This window comes from Rhodnius prolixus, unplaced genomic scaffold (genome assembly GCF_049639745.1).
Source record: "Rhodnius prolixus isolate KJV_2025 unplaced genomic scaffold, Rpr scaffold_2, whole genome shotgun sequence".
Classification (NCBI taxonomy): Eukaryota; Metazoa; Arthropoda; class Insecta; order Hemiptera; family Reduviidae; genus Rhodnius; species Rhodnius prolixus.
This window is the reverse complement of record NW_027411592.1, coordinates 30,799,481-30,823,614: the sequence shown is the minus strand read 5'-3', so window position 1 is coordinate 30,823,614 and position 24,134 is coordinate 30,799,481. Positions and strand designations below refer to the sequence as shown.

The 24,134-nt window shown below is 31.3% G+C and overlaps 2 protein-coding genes across 4 annotated transcripts in view; one reads left to right on the top strand and one right to left on the bottom strand.

Moving 5' to 3' along the window:
* The window catches only part of Pxn (Peroxidasin), a 215,810-nt gene extending 192,330 nt beyond the window's left edge, over positions 1 to 23,480 (top strand). For all 3 annotated transcript variants that reach the window (XM_074118932.1, XM_074118933.1, XM_074118934.1), the window contains 25 exons: positions 3,147 to 3,218; positions 3,857 to 3,928; positions 4,006 to 4,077; positions 4,166 to 4,237; positions 4,328 to 4,399; positions 4,475 to 4,638; positions 5,375 to 5,492; positions 5,563 to 5,729; positions 7,405 to 7,680; positions 9,360 to 9,521; positions 10,313 to 10,583; positions 16,683 to 16,807; positions 17,479 to 17,623; positions 18,386 to 18,498; positions 18,851 to 19,081; positions 19,355 to 19,596; positions 19,810 to 19,965; positions 20,037 to 20,237; positions 20,322 to 20,505; positions 21,077 to 21,228; positions 21,425 to 21,770; positions 22,108 to 22,225; positions 22,318 to 22,526; positions 22,877 to 23,112; positions 23,192 to 23,480. In XM_074118932.1, the coding sequence (XP_073975033.1) occupies positions 3,147 to 3,218; positions 3,857 to 3,928; positions 4,006 to 4,077; positions 4,166 to 4,237; positions 4,328 to 4,399; positions 4,475 to 4,638; positions 5,375 to 5,492; positions 5,563 to 5,729; positions 7,405 to 7,680; positions 9,360 to 9,521; positions 10,313 to 10,583; positions 16,683 to 16,807; positions 17,479 to 17,623; positions 18,386 to 18,498; positions 18,851 to 19,081; positions 19,355 to 19,596; positions 19,810 to 19,965; positions 20,037 to 20,237; positions 20,322 to 20,505; positions 21,077 to 21,228; positions 21,425 to 21,770; positions 22,108 to 22,225; positions 22,318 to 22,526; positions 22,877 to 23,112; positions 23,192 to 23,287 (4,072 nt within the window). In that variant the 3' untranslated portion in view covers positions 23,288 to 23,480. The remainder of the gene's footprint in view (positions 1 to 3,146; positions 3,219 to 3,856; positions 3,929 to 4,005; positions 4,078 to 4,165; positions 4,238 to 4,327; positions 4,400 to 4,474; positions 4,639 to 5,374; positions 5,493 to 5,562; positions 5,730 to 7,404; positions 7,681 to 9,359; positions 9,522 to 10,312; positions 10,584 to 16,682; positions 16,808 to 17,478; positions 17,624 to 18,385; positions 18,499 to 18,850; positions 19,082 to 19,354; positions 19,597 to 19,809; positions 19,966 to 20,036; positions 20,238 to 20,321; positions 20,506 to 21,076; positions 21,229 to 21,424; positions 21,771 to 22,107; positions 22,226 to 22,317; positions 22,527 to 22,876; positions 23,113 to 23,191) is intronic.
* Positions 23,277 to 24,134, bottom strand: part of Dhc1 (dynein axonemal heavy chain 1) — a 50,655-nt gene continuing 49,797 nt past the window's right edge. The window contains exon 78 of the mRNA XM_074118931.1: positions 23,277 to 24,043. Within this exon, the coding sequence (XP_073975032.1) occupies positions 23,657 to 24,043 (387 nt within the window). The 3' untranslated portion in view covers positions 23,277 to 23,656. The remainder of the gene's footprint in view (positions 24,044 to 24,134) is intronic.

Below are 24,134 nucleotides of genomic sequence, written 5' to 3'. Positions count from 1 at the left end.
ATTACCATCTGTTTGTCTTTATACTTCTCTGCATTATTAGACAAGTTTTCGTATTCAAGCAAATTTTATCAAATTCGTAACAAACTTTTGTTGATTTTTCTCCTACTAAACAAACTAATATTTGCCACTTTTAGAACAAATTTCGCATTAGCTCAAATTTTATCAAACTTGAACCTTGTAATATACATATATGTTTATTTGCTTTAGGCAACTAAAAATATATATTTGTTTATTTATTACTTTTGTTATTTTAACTGATCTAGGCTGAAGTTATTGTATGTAACAATATGATCGTACGATACATATTTTCAATCTCTTAATTCATTTATTCATTAAAAACGGCTACGGAATTTGAAGAGGTGATTGAGGATTTCAAAAATCCACATTCAGTAAACGGTGAGAAAAAGTGGCGTAAAATAATACTATTGAAGTAAGAAGATGGTTGAAAACAATCTGGAGTGAACCTCACAAGCCTTTCTCTTACGTAATTACATTTTTTGAAACTTACAATTTTTACTAGAAAGATAGTTCTCTTTAATATCGTTCATGATCACTTCGAAGATTCCATTTCAAAAAAATAAAAAATAAAATAAAAACAAAATCTATTTCGTGAATAACACTCCCGGTCAGCCAATTTTTTAAAATTTGAAAATTTTTTCTTATTAATATTTACGTGACAAATCTATTCATTTCCCTTCGCTCTGAATGTCCGTAATAAAAATTTTCCGGTTCAAGTTTTCTGATAAATATATTTCCAAATCAAATGAATGATATCGAAATATACGAAGACCACGATGGCCGAGCGATTAAATTAATTCTAAGGATGTTCTGTTGGTTAGTTGGTTCAATTCTAGGTCTAGGCCTTGGTTTTTTATTTTATAGTTAATATGAGAAATTTATAGTAAAGTATGTTTCCTATCCACTTCCGCCCACGACACCTAATAGGTAGTTGGGCGTAAAAGCCGTCTGAAAAAAAAAGCATTACTTTAAACGAGAAAAACGTTAAAACAATTTTCAAGGAAACCTTAGACAATAGAAAAATTGACTTTGTAAGGGAACCCTTCCGATTGGATGGCATTGTCCAACATTCTCGGCTGCGATGGCCCAACGTAAACCAGATATCGTATTTGAACTTCCTGCGATAGATGTTTGTAAAAAATGAACTCAAGAGACGATAATTTCCGCTGGAAACTTCTTAAATCCTACTCCCCCTTAGAAAATAAAAAAAGAGAAGGTATTCGACTACAACGGGACAAGGAATGAATTGTGTGAGACAATCTTGCTGTAAAAGGTAAGGGGGAAGTAGCCTAATTGATTTAAATGATCCCCTCAAAAAGGAAGCTAACTTAAATTTAAAATAAAATTGCTTAAATAAAAGCAATAAACATAGTCTAAGTGGATCATACGTAGCTTTAAAAGAGAAATTTTAAGGTAACAGTAAGAAATTTACACTGTCAGCAACAACCCTGAGAAGGGGAGGTAATGGTGGTTTTATCCTTCTACAGGAGAAGAGGAAAAAAGAGAAATCAAAAGCACACTTGAGTTTGAGTTGAGGTTACATTTATCACATACAAGGAGCAGTAGCAATTTATACACGACTCCTCAAATTTTATTTTGTACACTATATTCTTATTTGTATAAAACTTAAATCAGCGAATAACTAGCGAGGAAATGTCTGTTTCAGTCAAACTGGAACTCTAAATCAAGTAGAAATGTTAGTGTGTTCTGCAAGTAAGATTATATCTGCTATTTGCTGCGCTTGTTCTAACTTTGTTATGATTACTGAACTGTGACCGCTTCTGGGTTACTAAACAATTTTTTTTTATTCACTGGTTCTGATATTAAAAGACCGAAAGAAGTATTAAGCATTTCTTTACTTCATATACGTAAGTTTATAGTCATCGGGTTCGTTCATCCCTTACTTACATCGGATCTGAAAGAAATAATTAATAGTGGCGACATAGCCTTAGACTATCGCAGGAAGTCCAAAAAGCTTTTAGATATAGTGACTTAATTTATTTCCCATTCTAAATTTTTAAACAGCTGAGATGCAGCGTTTATTTAAGAGTGTTGCAATTGGAACAGTAGGTAAATGATGTCGGTGAAGCACTGGTTTGCAATATTTGATTGGAGTTTATTATAAAATAAAAAATTGTTAAGAGTCAATGACCTTTGTTTGGATACAGTATTACTTAGAAATATCATGTTTGTGTAGAATCAAGGAAAGTTTCGAATGACCTTTGCTAAATAAAGGGAATAGAGGAAGCACTCCACTAACCTAAATGTTATATACCACTAAATATTGTTTGTGGCAAGCCGCAATAGTTCAAAGGAATTATATATAGCGATGATTTAGTGTTAAGTAAAGTTCCTCTACACCAAGGGTCCACAACCTTTTGAAGTCTAAGGGCCAGAATTTGTACACAAGTTTTGATGAAGGGCCACTCTAATCCGACCTCAATGTCACCATACAAGCCTACGTCTCGTAAATCATTTATTACTAGAGAAAACATTATTTGTTTATAAATAATTGAAATAATTTCTTACAAATTAAGGACTGATGTCGGTTTTTTATTCAGGTAGCAATACAATTGAGAGACAGTTATGAGATGTTAAAAGGCAAATCTACCATCCCCTCTTCCAGAAGTGTTGTTCATTGAATTTTCCGGGAGAAATGTTTCAAATAAAATTTATAGAATTACACAAATGCATCTAATTGCCATCTTAAGTCAATGGAACCGTTTTTACGAAAATTCTAAACGAAAAAATGGTGATAGATGATCAATTTCGACCTACTATATAGTGGCATTCCCTTAGTAGAGGGTCAAATTTGAATTTTTTGCAGTTTTAAATTTTTTGAGTCACAAGATTACAGTACTTTCTCTTATTTGTCTTATATAGAGTTGGATAGATTTAAAATATAAGTAAAACGTTTTAACCCAGAGATCTGAGACGACCGAAAGAAGGTAATTTCTTTTGGTGGTCTAGATGTATCTAAATTTAAAAAAAGGAAAGAAAACAAATCAATTAAGACTTTCATACTTTAATTAATAAATTTATATTTAGATTTAATTCAAATTATATAAATATTTATCTTTCAAATTATTTATACAAAATAACTTATGAATTTAATTTTTTTCTTTCAGAGACTTGAGGTTCAATAAAATACGGACAGTTGGTACAGGAGTTTTCAGCAAATTGAAAAATCTGCATACATTGTGAGTACATCTGTTATGTTTTACTTTATTTTTTAAAAATTATGTTTATGGTTAAAATGAAACATTTGGTTTCTGTTGTCGACCTTGACTTGAAAAGAGAGAAGCTTAAAAAAGACTGTTCGCTGAGCAAAAAAGCTTATTTGATATGAGCAATAAGTTCATTTATGTCATATTTTTATCAATATTCAGGGCGTTATCATTACATTTCAATATTAGAACTGAAAAGAGTAAACTTTCTGGAGATTCTCTTCAGATTTCGCGTTGTTCTTTCTTCTTTCACAATATTTTTTAAATATTTTTTATGGCACTAAAAGAAAAGAAGAACTTTGATGTAAAGAACTTTAAATATGAATTATCTAATAAAAAGAAAGCTCGTTGTATCAGATCCTCTAATAATCTTTCTACAGAATTACCCTTTTTAAATATATATTAGCTAACAATTTCTTGAAAAATGAACTGAACTTGTGTATATTATTTCATATTTTGTTTTAAGAGGATTGAAGTGGTATGTGATATGTACCAGCTTTTTCTGAAGACTTGGGTGCTGTGAATGTTTACACAAAGATCTGTACCCCCATAATTATGAAGGCGTTGTGTGATTATACAATTTGTTTATTTGTACAAAATTTATTTTCCAGACTATTGAACGACAATCTAATAAGCTCTGTAAAAGATGGAACATTCAAAGGACTAAACCAGTTAAAGCATTTGTAAGTTATTTTTTGTACATATTCTGAAAAATCTTGGGACTTGTTTCAATAAGATCTTTGGTTTACATTTTCTACAGATATTTATACAAGAACAAAATAAAAGAAATTGAAGAAACAGCATTTGATGGCATGCCAAAACTTGAGCAATTGTAAGATGACCAAAAACAATTTATTTTTGCTTAACTCTGTAAACTTAATTCTATAAATAACGTTACTTGCTTTCATCATTACATTCAGGTACTTGCATTACAATAAGATTGAGAAATTGCATCCCAAAGTTTTTAGTAAATTGCTTAATCTACAGCGGTTGTAAGTAATAAATTTGCTACTTTATTTAAAAAATATTTACTATACGAATTTCTTTCTTCTTAATTTAAAAAAAAAAATAATTTTTTACAGGTTTTTGCATGAAAATAAAATCCAGCATCTTATTCCTGAAACGTTTCGTAATTTGAAATCATTAACAAGACTGTAAGTAGTTAGTTATATTTTATATCCTCTTTTTTCATTACTTTCAAAATATAAATATTCATTTAATGCCTTTAGGAGATTAGATGGTAATGCACTTGTATGCGATTGTGGTATTATGTGGTTTAAAAAGCTAATGAGTGAAGAAATGAAAGATACATATCTAGCTGCAACATGCCAATATCCAGAAAACATGCAAGGAAAATCCATTTCAGAAATGTCCTCGAATGACGTGTCGTGCAGTAAGCATAACTATACCATTTATTTAATTAACAAAATACTTTTAAAACTTAATTAAAGTCAACACATTCACATTATTTATTCAGTAACGAATACAATTAAGTTATTTAATTAAATATTTTAGTACATGTGTCGACACACGGGATTAAATTATAGCAAAAGGTAAATTAAATAGACTTCATCTTTTTGGAAACTAATCTGAATAATTAAATTTTTCTGAGTGCTTTTTGTACATTAACCAGAACTTCTCAAAAACGAATATCACAATTTCAATTGACCGTTCTGCAAACGCCGACTGATTTATTTTATGGTGTTTGTTTCAAGCTTGTTCTCAATATTGTCTTCAAAATTTGCTACTTGAAACTTCAAATACAGTACACTTCTTGTAGTAGTTCTAGAGCTGTGACCTTACTCTTCGTTAAGTATGCGACTTAGGTTAGAACATGTGCCCAAAAATAGTGGTAGGTACTCTTGACGGTTTCTGTTTACTACTATATATTAAGTAATTCTGTATTAATTTTGAATGAAATCTCTATTCTCTGTATGAATGTCATTCATTGAATGAAACATTACAATTTGGAACAATTTCATAAAAGGTACATAAGCACTAGGTATACTGACTTATTACTTAATTTTTTTCTTATTGCTATCATTATCCTAGAGCATGTAATAATTAATCGATTGAAAGTTTGTAACGTATTGCTCTAAGATGTTAAAATGTAAATAATGCTATTTTAGATGAGCCACGCATAATTGAGGGTCCACACGATGTCGAAGTAGATTTTGGAAGTTCAGCTATTTTTACTTGCAAAGTGGATGGTGACCCTCAGCCAAACATTTCTTGGATGTTAAATAGGTAAAAAAGTTGAACATTATATTTTCATAATTATTTATACGAAACAAAAGTGTATTATTATTATTTTTAGCAACGAAATCGACTCTTCTAATCCTAAGTATACAGTTCAAGATGATGGTACGCTGGTTGTTTCATCTACTTCTGAGGCAGATTTGGGAATTTATGAATGTATGGCTAAATCACCATTTGGTATTACAAGATCAAAACCTGCAAAAATCGTCCCTGTTGTGAGAAAAGGTAAGAGGATTTGTTTTTGTTTTTTCCACCCATTTATCAGAAGAACGTTCACTATTTTTTGACTCGATAGTTATTATGACCTCACACAATTCATGGCTTCATATCCTGATGATTTTTGAAATGTATTTTTGTTGGTTTAGTTTGAATTAGTTAAGAAATAAAATTATCTATCATATCGTATTATGGCGTAAAAAACACCGAAGACACAAAGAATAGTCTACAAGATCAAGTCGAACTTCAGAAGTTGTTCTTATCTCAATATTCTCAGTTGAGTAAAGTTATTAAATTTATTAATAAGAAAAGGTGAATCAGGGCAAAATATACAGGGTGTTCATTTTAAGACGGCTCAAATGCATTTCATGCTTAAACGGTTGTTCTGAGCGAAAAATGGTAGAGGAAAAATTTGTTGTCCGTCACCTCTAGTTTCCGAATATGTGACTTGATTTTAGATTCCTGCCCGCATACGCGGCTGACGCGCGACCAAAAGTGAGGGTTCGCAGTTGACCCCCATTTTCATATACACAGTTTTAAAGAGTATCAAAAGTAATGAAAGAAACCGGAAACAGCAATTCGATATTTTCAAAATTAAAGGTGCTAGGCCATTATTTGATAAATTAAGGAATAGGTTTGATCCTTTACATGAAAGATATTGATCACTTAAATATGTGGTAGGAGGTTTCCAATCTTTTTGGTAATTAAACGCAACTCTCCCAAAATTACCAAATAGTTATTAAACCTTCTTGTTTGTAACAGATGTAAAATTAATTTTTAGCCATTTTGTGTATGCTTGAGAACATCTAAAGCTCTTAACATTTGATATTTCTTAGAACAATCACTCGGAAAACTACTTATTTCCCGATATTAAGAAAAATGCTAGCTTTACAGCCTTGGCAATATTTTTAGTAGAAAGGGGATGAAAAAATACATAAAAATGACCTATCGCGTGCTCTTTTTTCTCTTTAATAACAAGTTAAAAAATTGAAATATGATTAATAAATACCAGATTTTGAAAAGGCCTAGCACCTCTAATTTTGAAGATATCAAATTGCGGTTTCCGGTTGCTTTCATAACTTTTTATACTCTTTAAAACGGTGTATATGAAAGTGGGGATCAACTGCGAACCCTCACTTTTAGTCGCGCGTCAGCCGCGTATGCGGGCAGGAATCTAAAATCAAGTCACATATTCTGAAACTAGAGGTGATTGGCAACAAATTTTTCCTCTACCATTTGTTGCTCAGATCCACCGTTTAAGCATGAAATGCATTTGAGCCGTCTTAAAATGAACACCCTGTGATAGAATAATTCTATTTTTAAATAGATGGAGCTTGTTTGGGTGGATAGAATGGATAAAGTGAGGATGCTACTTTTTTTTATTGTCGGCCGAATAGTGTTTGACAATTGTTAGCACTATCGTAGTGGCTAAATGGTGTTCAACATGATCTTTTAGCGATCTCAACTAGATTAGAATTGATTTCTTTACGCGCATTGCTCAACAACCATTTAATCTGGCCTATAGATGGTTTTTATAATTCCAGCTTCAAAGGCAGAAGCATCTTTTCCCCATCATCCAGCTAATTTACAATGAATAAATCTTATTTTCCTGATATTCATACTATTTGTATTTGAGTTTATCTATGAATCTGACTCATAATGTCATGCTTGTTCGGTTTAACAGGCAAACCAGAATTTAGACGTAAACCTAGGGACCAAGTGGCAAGAGAGGGAGACACTGTGCAACTCGAATGTGAAACTTCACTTAACGAACTCCAACCTTTACCAACCATCACTTGGACTAAAGATGATCTCAAACTTCATAGTAATAAAACTAGAATATCACCTGAAGGTACATTAACAATATCTTCTGTAAGTATAGAAGATTCAGCCAAGTATCGATGTATTGTGGAATCGGAAAATGGAAGAATTTCTGCTCAAGCTTATCTAACTGTCAACGGTAAGTTTATGTGTTTGTTTTCTCCTGAAAACTATATTATAAATATTCCTATATTTCACTGTTTTTTTTTTGTTTTTTTTAATTGGATACAAAAATGAATGAATAAATAAATAAACTGTAAGACGTTTCCGAGGTCTATTGTCAGGTATCAGTCCGTTATTGTTTTGTTCTCTTTGAGGTTTCATAATCATGAGAATTTAAGGCGTGTGGTTGATTAGCTTTCAGCGCCCGAGTCTGGTGGAGGGTCTGCCTCCTTGGAACCTCCAGACTTGCTCCCCCATCAGGGGATATTTCCTAGGGAAGGTAGCCCTAGGATGTGTAAGATATGGTTTTCGTATGGGTGTGAATGTAATGTAAGTGTGGTCTGTAAATGTGTTTAGGTGTAGATGCACCTTTTTAGTCGCCTCTAACGACCAGCAGGGAGTACTGAAGATGTATTCTAAATCCCTATCTACAAGGATTTTTTAATTAGATACAATAAATAAATAAAACAGGATAAATAGTTTGAAAAAACACATAGAAAAATCTAATGTCCTTCAACGGCAGCTATTATTATTGTCAGGCAAGGATTAACATCCAATTTTTTTTTTTTTAAATTGCCATAAATTGTTCAAGATTGCAAAACTTTCACTTCAGAAACGGAGGAATTCTTAAATGCTTTTAAGAGGATTTGATAGCCATTGACAACTCAGTCATTACTCATCCAACCTTTGTATTTATTATTATTAAAATGCAACAAAAAGTAGACATGAACATGTATGTAATATAAAATATGTTATTTAATATGAATTTGCATTATCTTTTAGTGACCGTAGAACTGTTAATAATTAGGATTGTACTAGAGAGGATTCGGTCAAAATAAAAGAACAACTCCGTCTTTGTGCCAACGTTTCGACAAATTTATTGTCTTCCTCAGGGCTTGGTTATATGAGTTGGTTGAGTTAAAGGTTTACAAAGTAGATGTTCCAGAGAATTAAAATTATTTGGAAGTGGTAATATTCTGTGATGAAAAAGATTCTACCCTTCTTAATTTAGGTTCCGTGGATTTAGAAATCAATATATTTATTACATCTTTATTTTAAGTGATGAGAGCAGATTCATTAAAGCCACCATATTACTTTGAAGAAAGGCTTAAAAAACGTATTTTAATGGTTTAACTAATTTAAAAATAAGTTTTATCTCAATTAGGAAAAAAGAACATTCAGTAATGCGACAAAGATAAGATACTTTAGATTCTAATAAGGCAGCCTTTAAGGCCTACGCCACTGCGACCCCTTTGGATCTATTGTGGCTCCCCCACTCTACAGCTCGCCCTCCAGACCAGTCCGTTTAATCAGATTCTTAATTCTGGAGAGCTACTCTTGGATAAAGCTCTCAGGCCTTGGTTTTTCCTCCCAAAAATCCTTAGTAATATCCTTAGCCACACAAGCCCCTCAAACTGACACGTGCAGTGCCGTTTCCTCCTCTTCCTGACAGAACCTACAAAGGCTATCATCTGCCAGGCCAATGCGACAAGGACAATAACATCTAAAAAAAAACGAAAAAAAAAACGTTATCCCCAGACTACCATCTGAAATACTATCTTACGTTCCTAAAATTGTCTTTTAATTAATAGTAAAAAGAAGTATAGTATTTTATAACCTTTATTGTTTATCTAATAAACAAATTTTGTTCAACAGCTCCGCCAAGAATTATTATCCCACCTGAAAGGCACTACGCAAAGAGTGGCGATAGAGTGGAGATGAGATGCGAGGCTTATGGGAATCCAACACCAATCATAACTTGGTTTAAGAATGGAAGCAGCATTCAACCAACTAACAAGATTGAGTTACAGTCACAAAGTATGAGACAACCATCATGAATTAAATCAATAAGAAAGTAAAAACAGTCATTACTTTTTCTAACAATTGGCTTAAATGCTATTTCTAATAGCTCATTCATTTCTAATAGCTCTACCCCTAGCAATAATAATTGAAACCAAGAATATGTTTATAAAGAAAGTTAAATCTAATTTTAATCATTTATGTATGTATAAGTTATAATTTAGTACCAAAGAATGTCTGAGTAACATAACTGAATTCAATTTTTTTGTATGTTTGCTGAGAATTTGTTTACATAATTTGAAGCTAAATTTTCTTTAATAATGTTAATAAATAAATAAATAAATAAATATCAATTTTAAATAAATTTTTAGCTAGGATTCTTCCTGTGAAAATTGAAGATATAAAATCTTTCCTGTCGCAGTACCATCTCTTACTAGTAATAAAAGAAAGTAAAATTAGAAGTAATTTCAGCACATCTTAGAATTCCATCTGATCGATCATCCTTTTAAAATTTATGTTGCCGTTAAAACGTGTAAAACGAACGAATGAGTCATGGAGTGATATTCATATACATATAAGACTTAAAAAAAATTAAAATTATATAAATATATGATTTTTAAAAAATTTTAAAAAGTGAAAACATTAATATGGTCGAATTAGTATCGACATTCTTACTTGCACTTCATCCCTTAGTGCAATTTTTTGATTTTCAAAAACCAAAGAGTCGCCCTGTAAAAGAGTTGATTAATATTTTTACTAGCCTAACATTAAAAAAAAAAAAATACTAAAAAAATATTTTTGCATTTCAGACAGCGTGCTAGTAATCAATCCTGTAGACGTAAGCGACATAGGTCTGTACACTTGCCTTGCACAGAGCATTCATGGAACTGCTGAAAGTAATGGAGAAATTAGAGTAAGGCCAGATGGTCCTAGGCCCCCCGCATTTACTAACCGACCTTATCCTGTCATCGCTCCTGTTGGTTCTTCTGTTGAATTTCCCTGTCAAGCACAAGGTGATCCTCATCCTACTCTAGAATGGACTAAAGATGGAGAAGCGCTAGTATATGATTCTAGACACAAGTATGTATTTCTGGCATGAATAATTTATTAAATCAAACTTTATTTTTTTTTGTTTGTGAAATTGACCTAACAAGTCAACCATAAAGAGCTACCTTCGCTTGAAAATCTGCTTCCAGATCATTTGTTTTTTTCTCTGTAGTATAGTTTGAACTTCTTCGTTGATACGTTGGAGGAATTCCCTTAGATTTAGTTTCCTAAATGCTTTTACTTCCAAGCTCTACTTTCAATCTCTAGGGAGTTGGCCTTGGTCAGTTGCAGTGAACAGACGTACTTGTTAGTGCTCTATGTTTTTTGTGTTTTTCCTATGTTTAGTCAATAGTTTTGAACTTAATTTCGGTGAAAAAATAAGTGCTTTGATTTGTTTTTCTTTTTCATTGATTATCTAAAAGTAAATTATTAATTTAAAATAACAAAATAAAGAAAAAACTTTATAATTAAGCTTATATTGGTTTGGTGTGTGTTTACTTGATCTTCGAACTATGAGTTTAGACAAAGATAATGTCTCTGGTGTTAGTGGTAGTGGAATTGATATAAACAACTTGATTCTTGCAAAGTTAGATTCGCTGTCAACAGATATCGCTACTGTTAGAAAAGAGCAAAATGCTCTGTCTGCAGATGTAAAAAAAATTAAAACAGATTTTAAAAAACTAGCAGCTAATTTGGAAAAAGATTTAAAGGTTTGTAAGAACAAAATTTCCTTCTTGATAGAAGAAAATAAATTACTACGGAATGAAATTAATAATTTAAGTAAAGAAGTGTTACATTGTTCTCAGTCCGTTTACCAAAATTATGTTAAAATAGATAATGTTCATATAAATGAAAATGATAGTTTGTTTGATGTTCTCAAACATATCGGCAGTTTGATAGACTTGGAGTTGAGAGAAGATATGATTGATTACATTTATAAACGAAAGTTTGGAAATCAAAATGTTTCATCTATTATATGCAAATTCGTATACACTTCACTGAAAAATAAATTCGTAATAGAGGCAAAGAAAAATAAGGCGAAGCTAAAATCGGGGACGGGGCAGAATATTTATGTTAATGAATATCTTTCATCATTCACTTATAAGCTACTAAAGCAGGCTAGAGATTTGAAAGTGCAAGGAAGGCTAGTCTCAGTTTGGCATAGAAATGGCTCCATACTAGTGAAACAAGGAACGAACGATAAACCGAAAGTCATTCGGAATACTCAAGATTTGCTGTTTTTTACTCAGTCAGAAATACGTCAGTTACCAGGCAATGCTTCTGATGAAGAGGAAAATGGTGCTTACGATTCAGATATTTCATCCGTCTCTAACATCTCCAAAAGGAAACGAAAGGAAAAACTGCAACCGACAACTGCTTCAATTACTGATTTTTTATACAAGAAACCAAAATAACTTCATACAGTAGCGTTTCTGTGATCTCAAGCAGCCAGCCAAACACTGATAAAAAATCCAAAATAGTCAGGTATGTTTGTAATGATCATAATTTTATTAAATTTTTATTGTGGAATGTACACGGTTACAACAATTTTCTTACACACTGTAATGAATTCACTGGTTATGATGTAATATGCTTGAATGAGACATGGCTTACTTCCTCTTTGATCAATCCTCCTGTTTGTTTCAATGGTTTCACTGTATTTTCGTCTCGAGCAATTAAAGAAAAGAGTCGAGGGCGTGCAAGTGGAGGAAACTTGGTTTTAGTTAAAAATAGTTTAGGCCCGGCTGAGATAATTGAAATAACTGAATGGTGGATTTTTTTTAGGGTTGTTTTGACCATGAGCTCACTAGTAATCGGAGTAATATATTGTAAGCCTAATTTGTCAATAAGTGAATGGCTGGTTTGGATTCCACCTTATATGATATAAAAGATAGATTTACTAATTCTATTATTCTAATCTGTGGGGATTTTAATTCAAGAATGGGTTTGTTAGACCAATGTATTCAAGATTTTACTGTATATACAAATTTATCTGAAAATAGATCTAGTTTAGATATAAATTATAATTCGAAAGGAAGTCAGTTAATGAATTTTATGGATGAAAGATCGTTTGTATTATTGAATGGTCGAACGGTATCGGACAATCCTAGTCAGTTTACTTGTGTGACACCTCTCGGTAGGTCAGTCATTGATTTGGTTTGGATGGATGTTTGCAGCCTGTCATGCTTTCGTGACTTAAAGGTTCTTGATTTTGTTTCGCAATCGGACCATTTTCCTCTACAGTTTAGTTTAAATCTGGGGATACAAAAAGAAGTTGAATTGCCTGCAGAAAAAGCAACTTTGATACATGAATCGGTAATCAAATGGAAATCGAATTTGGTTGAGCGCTATATAAATGTCATGATGTTAAGCGGTAATTTAGCTATTAATTTTGGGGATAAAACTGTTGAGGACATCCATTGTAATTTAATTTCTACAATTAGGGAAACAGCAAAAGTGTTGGGAATGGTACGGAATAAAGTATCTAGTTCTACCGGTACTTCGGTTTATAAAATTAAAAGAAAAAATCCCTGGTATGACTATGACTGTGCCAGATCAAAGAAAGAAGTTAAGAAACTACTACTTTTATGTAAGAAAAGAAATTTCAACGATGAAGTAACAAAACGTTATCTTAATGAAAAGAAAGTTTATAGGTCACTTGTAAAATTCAAGAAATCCGAATTTTTTAATACTATTTCTAATCAACTTAGTAATTGTAAAGATATTGCCCAGTTCTGGAAAATTGTAAATAATATGAAAATAAAAAATAAAGATTGTAATAAGAATTCAATAAACGCGAATTCATGGGAGGCGTATTTACTTGCAAAATTAAGTCCAACTAATGTAAATCGTGAAATTTTTTTTGATCCTGCAAATGAAATTTTAGATAGATATATTACATCTGATGATATTTTACGTTCACTTAAAAAATGTAGGGAAAATAAGGCCGCTGGAGTTGATCAATTATCATATGAATTTTTCAAATACTTGCCTGGCAATTGGCTGCTTTATATTGAGGTATTTTTTAATAAAATCTTAGAAGCCGAACAACTGCCAGATGATTGGCAACATACTATTTTATATATGCTATTTAAAAAAGGAGATAGAAATTTGCCGGATAATTATAGATCAATAGGTTTAGTTAATTGTATTACAAAAATTTTCACACAAGTAATTTTATTTAGATTGGAAGAGTTGGATCAAATTTACAATATTATCCCACAGAGCCAAAGTGGCTTTAGGAAAAATAGGGGTTGTATTGACAACATTTTTATATTAAATTCAGTTATACAAATTCACTTTGGAATAAAAAATAAGCAATTCTACTGTCTTTTTATTGATTTTGAAAAGGCTTTTGACTCCATACCTCACGATCTACTTTGGAAAAAATTACGTTCCATAGGCTTATATGGGAAAATGTTTAGAATAATGCAGTGTCTTTATGAAAATATGAGGGTAAGCATAAGGGGCAATACGTTCAGAACTGGAGAGATGGTCCTTTCCAGAGGTGTCATACAGGGCGAGATATTAAGTCCGATGCTTTTCAACTTATATTTGGTGGATATTGAGACTTTTTTCAGAGAAAAGAACGTTGGTGGAATTAGAATAAATAACCAATCGGATGTAATATTGTTATCATACGCAGATGATTTGGTAATTTTTGGTGATAGTTTCACTGACTTACAACAAAAAATTAAGATTTTAGAGGAATATTGTTCTATTAATAGGCTTGTTGTGAATGTAAATAAATCGAAAATATTAAAGTTTGGTAAAGGTAGAAGTCCGGCCAGACATAGACAGTTTTATTATAATAATACTAAAATAGAATTGGTAAATCGGTTTACATATCTTGGTATACCATTTTTTAAATCTGCTTTGTACAATCAAACTTCTCAGGCGTTTATTTGTAAGTGTAACGCAGTAACCAGTGTAGTAATGCAAATATTATGTAGAGGTAAATGCAAATCGTGGGATTCCCAGGTGTATCTGTTTGACTCTCTGGTGAGAAATACATTGATATATTGTTCACCGGTATGGGCACTCAGGCATTTAGAGGACTTGGAAAGGGTGCAATTAAATTTTTATAAAAGACTATTCCAAATTCCTCGTAACACACCAGGTTATCTTGTTCGTTTGGAGACTGGACGGTTAAAGATTCATTATGCTATAGTTAAATCTGCTCTTAATCTGTTGTTAAAAATTGTAAACCTTAATACTCAGAACTATTCTAAATTGTGTCTTTCTCAGTTAGTTTTATTTAACGATAAATCTAATAATAAACTAAAGTATAATTGGTATTCGCAACTGTCAAATTTATTGCTGAATGTACTCGTAAATCTAGAAAATGTAAACGATTTGGTATCCTTTATAAAAGATAAGTCCCATGTTCGCACGCTGTTAGAGAAGTATAAAGAAAGTTTAATTTCCATGGACTATGACAAAATGATAAATTCTAGTTTTCTTACTTTTACTAAAAACTCTTATCTTAATAAACAAATAATACAACCATATCTTAATAACAAATTATCATTTCATATTATTAAATTATTCTTTCAATTCAGAATGTCAGGACCTTATGTACTGAAGTTTACTGTCAAAAATATTATATATACAATAGATTCAAATAAATTTTGTATGGTTTGTAATGGAGGTCAGCGTGAAAATATCGCTCATTTGTTTTTAGAATGTCCTGCATATAGCATTTATAGGCAAAGTTTAAACCTTGATAACAACAATTTAGCGAGAGAAATGGAAATATTAGCGAATGATTATTCTCAATCAAACATTCACAACGTGTACAAATATGTTAAAAATATACTAATGTTACGGTCATTTCTGTTGAATGAGTAAAGTTTGAATTTAGTTGTATGTTAGATTCTTATTATTTCGTTTGTATTTTTTGTACCAAGTTGTATTCATTGTTGTTAAGGATAAAACCAACTCCTTTTGTTACAGGTTTATAACCTATAAAACAAATAAAATGAAATAATAAAATACTTTCAATCTCTATCCAATTTGCAACTCCTTAACACCATTAATTTAAAGAACCATTGATTACAGTTCACCTGCTACTTCCCTTCGTTAAGATTTTTCTAACAAAATGTTTTTTTTAAAATATTATTACAATTATTGTGAAACCACACATTACAATGAAATGTGACCCTTCTGAAAGCTTACGCTAACCCCTCCACGAAACTGTCTTAGAACTATTTTTTGTAGAAAAAAAAAAGAAGAAGTTATAAATCTAGGAGTATGAAATGTATTTCCTGCCTTGCCTGTCATTTTTGAGAAAGGCAACGATTGAGTAAAGAGGTTGTACCGATTGATTTTCTCCAAACTCGATTTAAACATACCATTTAAACAACTCCCTTAAACAGTAAACAAGAAGTAATGACTGTACCTTACACGACAATGGCTCTTTACAGGGAATTAGTCCACATGTTAGCCGAGCGGTTAGTGGGTTCTATTTCCGGTCTAGACCTTGTATTTTATGTAATGTTTAATACAAAAATTCATTGTAAAGTATGTTTGCTTGTCGCCTCCGTCCACGACACTTAATTCGGTAGCCCGACGTAAAGCCTGTCTGAAAAAGATACTTTATTCATTCTTTTTTACTTTTTTACCCCTCTAGAAGTACCCTTCATTAAATGTTTTAAATATCAGTTTCTACGTAAACATTTGTAATCATTATATGGTTTTTAAATAAATCCGTTGGAACCTTCTTCAATGAAATTCAAAATACCGAAAATGCAACAAAGTGTCATTTCCAGGCAGTCAATTTCATTCAAATTATAAACTTAGTTCAGAGTTTGGTTACTAAATAAGTAACAAGGCAATAAAATAAACAATAATTGCACTTTAGAGAAAAGTCTAGCCCTCTCTCTCATAAAAACTCAATAGAATTTTTCTGAAAATGTTTCTAATAAAAGTGATTGATCTAAATTTATAAAATTTTAGACCAAGTTTAAGGCAAATTCCTGAAGCCGTTTTCGAGAACATCATGGTTAATAAAATCAATCAAATGCTGAGCGTTAAACGTTATTTTTTTTATTCACCATGATGCCATTCATGATAAATAACTACATCAATTACAACTTCTACAAAATTATGATTTGGTACTTTTTTTTTCAGAGTCTTTCCTATTGGTAGTTTAAGATTATACAACATATCTCGTTCTGATAAAGGAACTTATCAATGCAAAGCTGCCAATGAATTTGGTGAAGTCATCGCAGCTGCTCCTCTTATTGTAGAAGATGGTAACTAACTTCCATATGTTGTTTAGATGAATTTTTCACTTTCATCTGTCCATCAAGAGAAAAGAAAAATCTCCCATTAGCGTCAATCTTCAAATTTTTCCTATTTTCAGCTTTAGAAACAACAATTTAATATCTAAAAATTTCACTTTCAATTTACTTCCATCTAACTTCCTCGCACATGCCACCATACGATATTTCGTACTTTAAATGGGCAAGTGTTTACATTAGAACTCTTACACGGTTTAAAGATTCTACTTACATGGGTTCTTGACTGGCAAACAAAAGTGATTTAAACAATAAAGTTCTTGTACATAAACGTTACTAAAACCGATTTTGGACTTATAGACTCGTACAGCGCGATTCAGCCAAGCACATCTACTTTTTTCGAGAGTAATGGTACTGAAAAGATGACAGAAACTATGTTGTATAACAAGAAGTCAAAATTCTTTTCACAAAACTGATGCACCATTCTTTAAAGGTGGGTGAAAATCTAAAAGCCGGTCAGAGTTTTCATAGAACTAGTGCGCCAAAACGGGTAAAATCTTTGATACTTCCTTTTTTTTTTTGAGGCTAACCTTTGAAAAACTATGAACTCCCCCTAACAAACTAGAAATCCAACCAAAACTTTACTCATAAATAAAAGGATCTGATAATTGGAATCTAATTCGCAGGTGAATATAACGTAGATGATAATACAATTCTAAGAGCAGTAGAAAGAGCTGAGGCCAACGTTGACAGAGCTATAAACTCAACTATATCAACATTATTCTCTAAAAAGCAGGCTAAGACACCGTCTGCATTAATGAGACTTTTCAGGTGAATTATTGCTTATTATTCGAAAAAATTCTAATCTTTATTCGGTAAGTAATGAAATGAATTTAGTTTACATACGCAAGAAACCTTCACATTCCCATTTAAACGCTTTTCCTACTACCTTCTAAGAGTTACATTTTGAAGAAAGCTATTTTAGAGAGAAGCTCTCTTACCATTAATTGCATATTTCATTTGTAAAATATTTTATTAAGTCATTATTAAAAAAAAAATATTTATATTCATGGTCAGTCAACAAATTAAACATAACTAAAAAATATTTTAGCATAAATTAAATTTATTCTTAGCTGTCTCATTGCTGTGCTCCTAAATCTTCATATGTTTATATTTCAAATCGACCTAGTATGATTCAAACTCCTTCGTACTGATGTCACAGTTACTCTTAGTTAATTTATTCTTTGTATATTGAAGAAGGATTGATTAATTAAGTCATATCCTTTGTGACCTAAAAGATTGTTGTGGTAGGTGTCAATGTACACACAATGTACATTATCTAGATGTGATTGATTGTAAGTTTCATTGTGCCTGTTCAAACTATTTGATTATAGCTGAAAAATTAATTTTCATTGCAAAACACTAGGAATCTGCATAATATATTAAAAGAATATGGAATATAATGAAAAGAATTCCATTTGATAATTTTATTGAAATGATCGTAAAATAATAGTTTCGATACGATTTCAATATATTTATATTGTGATAAATTTTACAAAAACCATAACTTTTTGAATTTTTTGTATTCTTTAGATATCCAGACGAAATTGCTAGATCGGCAGTTAGAGCTGCAGACATTTATGAGAATACCTTACTAAATATAAGGAAACATATTGCGAGTGGAATACAAGTCAATTCGACCGATGGTAAACTTATATACTATTGACTGATTAAAAAAGTTTGATTGTTGCTTCGTTGAAATTATTTATTGATTACAAATTTTAATAATTTCCTTTCTTTTAATTTCTTATTCCGCTCAAAATTGTAAATAATTTTAAGTCTAAACTAGCAAATCTGGAACATTTTAAAGAGTATGCTCAATTAATTTTTTTTCTTTCTCTGCTTCTCATGACTGAGAAGAAGCTAAGAAAACATATCTCGTATAATGGATAGAATTATAGTAAGACAAAGAAGTAAGAGATTTTGTCAAAAACCCAGTTCTCATTTGAAAAGTGAATTGTTGAAAAGTTTAATGTTCTAAATAATTTTTTTTTGCAGATTTCTTTTATGAAGACCTTCTGACACCAGATCAACTACAATTAATTGCTAGATTATCGGGTTGTATGGAACATCAAAGTTTTAATTGTACTGATATGTGTTTCCATACAAAATACCGTACAATAGAAGGTACCTGTAACAACTTAGAACATCCCTATTGGGGAGCTTCTCACATTGGATTTAGAAGAATGTTACGTCCCATTTATGAAAATGGTTTCAGTCAGCCAGTAGGTTTGTGTAAAAATCATCAAAGCTATATTAATTTACTGCATGGCTAATAATAATTGTTGGATAAATTCTTAAAAGAGTGAAATGTCTTCAAATTTGCATTAAAGAAAGAACATATTAATAGAATCAGAAATTCAGTTCATTAATTGTTTCAAAATTCTGTTAAAATTCTCTGAAAGTGTAAAAGAATTTAATTTAAAAGAGTATTTTTTTCGCTTCAGCCAGAAATATTTGCAATACCTAACTCAGAATAATAAATCTTTATTTTATTTTAAGGTTGGAATAAGAACAGAAAATATAACGGATTTTCGCTTCCGTCTGCTCGTTTGGTTTCAACAACTTTAATAAGAACTGAAACTATAACTCAAGATGAAGAAATTACTCATATGGTCATGCAGTGGGGTCAGTTTCTGGACCATGATTTGGATCATGCAATTCCTTCTACTACTGCAGAAAGCTGGGAAGGACTTGATTGCAAAAAGAGCTGTGATTTTTCCCCACCGTGCTTTCCGATGGAGGTTTAATTTATCTGCTTTATTGTAATTTAGTTTTCCGTCACTCATCACGCTTAATTTTTTTCTAACAAAATTGCAAAACTCTTCTGTTTCTGGATTCAAGAATCCGGAAATAATTTTTTATTTTAATTAAAAATTAATTTTAACAATTTTACTTTATCAACCGTGTATCTTTGTTTTATTGTGGGCATTGAAATATTTTTTTATAAAACGTAGGTTCCTCATGGTGATTCACGCGTATGGAACAGGCGATGCATGGATTTTATTAGATCTAGTGCAATTTGTGGATCAGGGGTTACATCAGTATTTTTTAATAAAATTCAACCTAGAGAACAAATAAATCAGTTGACTGCATTTATTGATGGATCTCAAGTTAGTATTAATCAATATTTATAACGGTTGAGTGCTTTATGTATATAGTATATTTAGAATGTGACTTGTAGGTTTATGGCTTTACCACCAACAGAAGTATTTTACTTCGAGATTATTCACTGGATTCAGGACTCCTAAGAACTGGTATTCAACCACCAGGTTCTAAACCTTTATTACCAACTGCAGGTGCACAGGAAGTCGATTGTAGAAGAGATCCATCGGAAAGTGATATTGGCTGTTTTTTGGCTGGTGATATTAGAGTCAATGAACAGGTTTTTAATTTCTAAACAATTATTTTTTTCGATATGCTAAAATTAATTCGAAATAATAATATTTACAATATATTATCTCTGAAGGTGAGCTTAGTGGCTATACATACAATCTGGATGAGAGAACATAATCGAATTGCTGAAAAATTAAAAGAAATAAATCCTCATTGGACTGGGGAAATCATTTTCAACGAGGCTCGTAAAATAGTTGGTGCTCAAATGCAGCATATTACCTACAAACATTGGCTTCCACATATTTTGGGGAAAAAAGGTACTCACATCTCGTAAATTATTTTAAAATCGCTTTAGTCACTTATAAAAAGTTAAATTTTAAAAGTTGTTACGCACCCGATCATTGTTCGTATTCTCACTGTACTCCTAATACTTATAGTATGTGTAAATGTACAACCTTACATATATTCACCTATTGTATAAATATAATGAAATTAAGTATAATTCAAGTAAATTTATTGTAATATTTACATTCTTCTCTTACAACACTTTTATGCCACTTAATAAATATTAAATAATTAACAACACTAAATAATTCTTGAGAAAATGTCATTTAAAAACAGATTGAATCTAAGTACAGGAGTCGCTCTCTAGAATTAAGAGTCTGATTAAATGGACGGGTCTGGAGGGCGAGCTCTAAAGTTGGGGAACCACAATAGATCCAAAGGGGTCCCAAAGGGAATCTAATCTAAGTATTCTTGGGGCTTCAGGAGCTGAGGCATCCCTCCAATATTTAAAATTGTTCTTTCGCTCTTTTCCTTTTCTACGCATTTTCTTGCTAATTGAAAAATAGTTAACAACTTCTATTATCTATTTTAATTATCTTTTAGGAATCGAACTATTAGGTAAATATGATGGGTACAACCCAAATATTGATCCTGGTATATCTAACGAATTCGCCACTGCAGCTCTAAGGTTTGGCCATTCGTTGATAAATCCAACCCTTACACGTTTGGACAGTAATTACGAATCAATTCCGGAGGTAAAGTTGAACATAATGTTTAATTTTCATTGTTGCTTTTCAAACTAATAAATATTGAATATCCGTATTTTTGTTTGTTTACAATTTGTTGTAGGAAATGGAGTATCAGTTTGTAATTTTTTTTTTTTATTGGAAGTGATGTCATTAAATTTTAATTACAGTCAGTGATATTCTCTAACTTGATCTTTTGATACAGGGCGAGCTGCCTTTAGGAAAAGCATTTTTTGCTCCTTGGCGTATTGTTGATGAAGGTGGAGTTGATGCTTTAATGAGAGGAATGATTGCAACTCCAGCAAAAAAGAAAATGCCCCAAGAAAATCTGAATATGGAACTTACTGAACGCCTTTTTACTTCATTTCATGCTGTATCATTAGATCTAGCATCCATGAACATCCAGAGGTCTAGAGACCATGGAATACCATTTTACAATGAATACAGAAAATATTGCAACCTTACTGAAGCTGAAACATTTGATGATCTCAGTAAAGAAATTACCGATCCTGAAGTTAGAGATAAACTGCAACAACTATATGGCCATCCAGGTAGATTATAAGATTGAAGTTATGAATTGTTAATGTTTAACCTTTTTTCTAATGTAGTCATTTAATATTTGATAAATCATGAGGAAAGCTGTTTATTCTAGATAGATAACAGCTATCCTTGGGAGACAATTAATTTTTATTATTACTATAATTTAAAATTATTGATTAAAATTATTTATTAAAATTATTTTTATCTTCATGAAGCAACCTCAAAAAAATTGTAACATGAGGTTCTAGAAATTAGCTGGGACTGCCTTGATTTCGTTTTTTCGCTAGTTTTTACATGTAATTTCTAGTGCTAGTAATTAGTTTTGAAATAAATTTTGTTTTCCATTAGGAAATATCGATATTTGGGTTGGAGGAATATTAGAAGATCAGGTGAAAGGCGCAAGAGTTGGGCCTCTATTTAGATGCATACTTATAGATCAGTTCAAACGAATTCGAGATGGGGATAGGTGAGTAAAACAACTTTTAAGGTTTGGCTGACATTTCAGTTTTTTGCTCACATTGATTCATTAAAATTTAATAATGACACATAATTTCGTAGATTTTGGTATGAATATCCTTCAACTTTCAAACCATCACAGTTGACTCAGATCAAACAGAGTTCATTAGCCAAGGTACTCTGCGATAATGGCGATAATATTACTCATATTTCACGAGATGTTTTCATTTTACCGCGACTCCAGAACCCTTCTCTGGTCAAATGTGAAGATGTTCCTGGTATAGATCTCAGATTTTGGTATGAATGTGAAGGTAATTACACAATTTTATATCATTTAAACGACTAGGTAAGTTATTCTGCTATAAATTACTATATTTATATATTTATTGTAGAAGACATTATATGGTTAGATGTTACACTCGAATGTGAGTGAGATGGCAAGTTCTGGTGAATACCAGATGACAAAAAAGCGTTTAAAAGTTTTTTAATTAGTTTCTTATTACATAAGAGCTCTTCAGACATTCTTTTGAATGTTTCAGTGCTCTTTATTCATATCCTGAGAGTCAAGATAATGCGATTAGTGAATTAAAACTGGAGCAAAAATTATCGTAATAAATCATGGAATTACGTTTACAATATTTTTAGAATTGTTTGTTTTCAGATTGTGAAAATAGTCTCATTCCGAGAGAAAGTAATAATGGACTTCATTTTAATGAAGAAGCCATGGAAGAGAGGGTAGAAGGATTGGAAGGAATAGTGGCGGAATTGCAAAAAACTGTTAAAAATTTAAAAAGGAGAATGAAAATAATGTCTGGTATTTGTAAAGACCACAGAGGGAAACTAAGGAAAGACGGGGATGGCTGGCAACAAGATGATTGTACATACTGTGAATGTCAGGTAAATTTTTATTTTTCTTAAATATTAATCACATCATTATCTTTCAAATTTTATTAGATTATAATTGTTATTATTTTAGGAAACAACTGTTAAATGTACGGTGCTAACTTGTCCTAAATTAACATGCGAGATAAAGCGCTACGAAAAAGGAAAGTGTTGCCCGGTCTGTAAATAAAATACTAAATAACAGAAATGTAAGACTTGTTTTTCATGTTTAATGTTTCAAAGGTTAAAATTTTCAAGTTAGCCGTATCTTTAAGAAACTGCCATTACTTTATACAAATGTAAATATTAAATTAATAAGTGATGTGTGATTTTGTATTTTTTTTTCTATAAGTATTAAGATGTGTTGTTTATTTTGAATGCTTGCTATGTTGTAATATAATTCTACAAATCGGTCTTGTAATGTATTTTTAAATATCTAGTGATTTAAATTTGTATTTATTATTGTGATAATAAAAATATTTCGTTTGAAAAAAAGGAAATTACTATTACAAATGTTTCAGAAAAATAAAATGTTATTAAGTTTTAAATAAAACCTAATTTATTTAATATCACATAACAAAGCAACACCTCTCAGTGTCCAATGCCTTGGATTGTTATCAGTTTCGAAATCTATAGAACCGACGTACTTATTATCGGTTCTCTGTGGTTTTCGATATATTGGACATTCATACAGTTTAGGATCTTTCCCAGCTGTTGTATTAATTGCATACATATATATAACTGGCATCTGTTCATATAATACTTTGGGTTTGCTTTCAATAAGTTTGCTAGTACGCCGATCTAAGCTTGCTCCTTCCAAAAATAGACCATGCACATAAACTCCTTCAGGTGGAGATTCATTCAGTTCTTCCTTGTTATGGCGAGTAATTAGATTTTGTAAAACCACTGAATCCAAAGCCCAACCTTTATGGGCGCGAGTTACTTCCTAAAAGACAAAGTGTACAATATTCAGACTGAAAAGATAAAAGATTCATTAAAAAAATTTTTTACAAATAATATTTCTTTGGTAAAAGAAA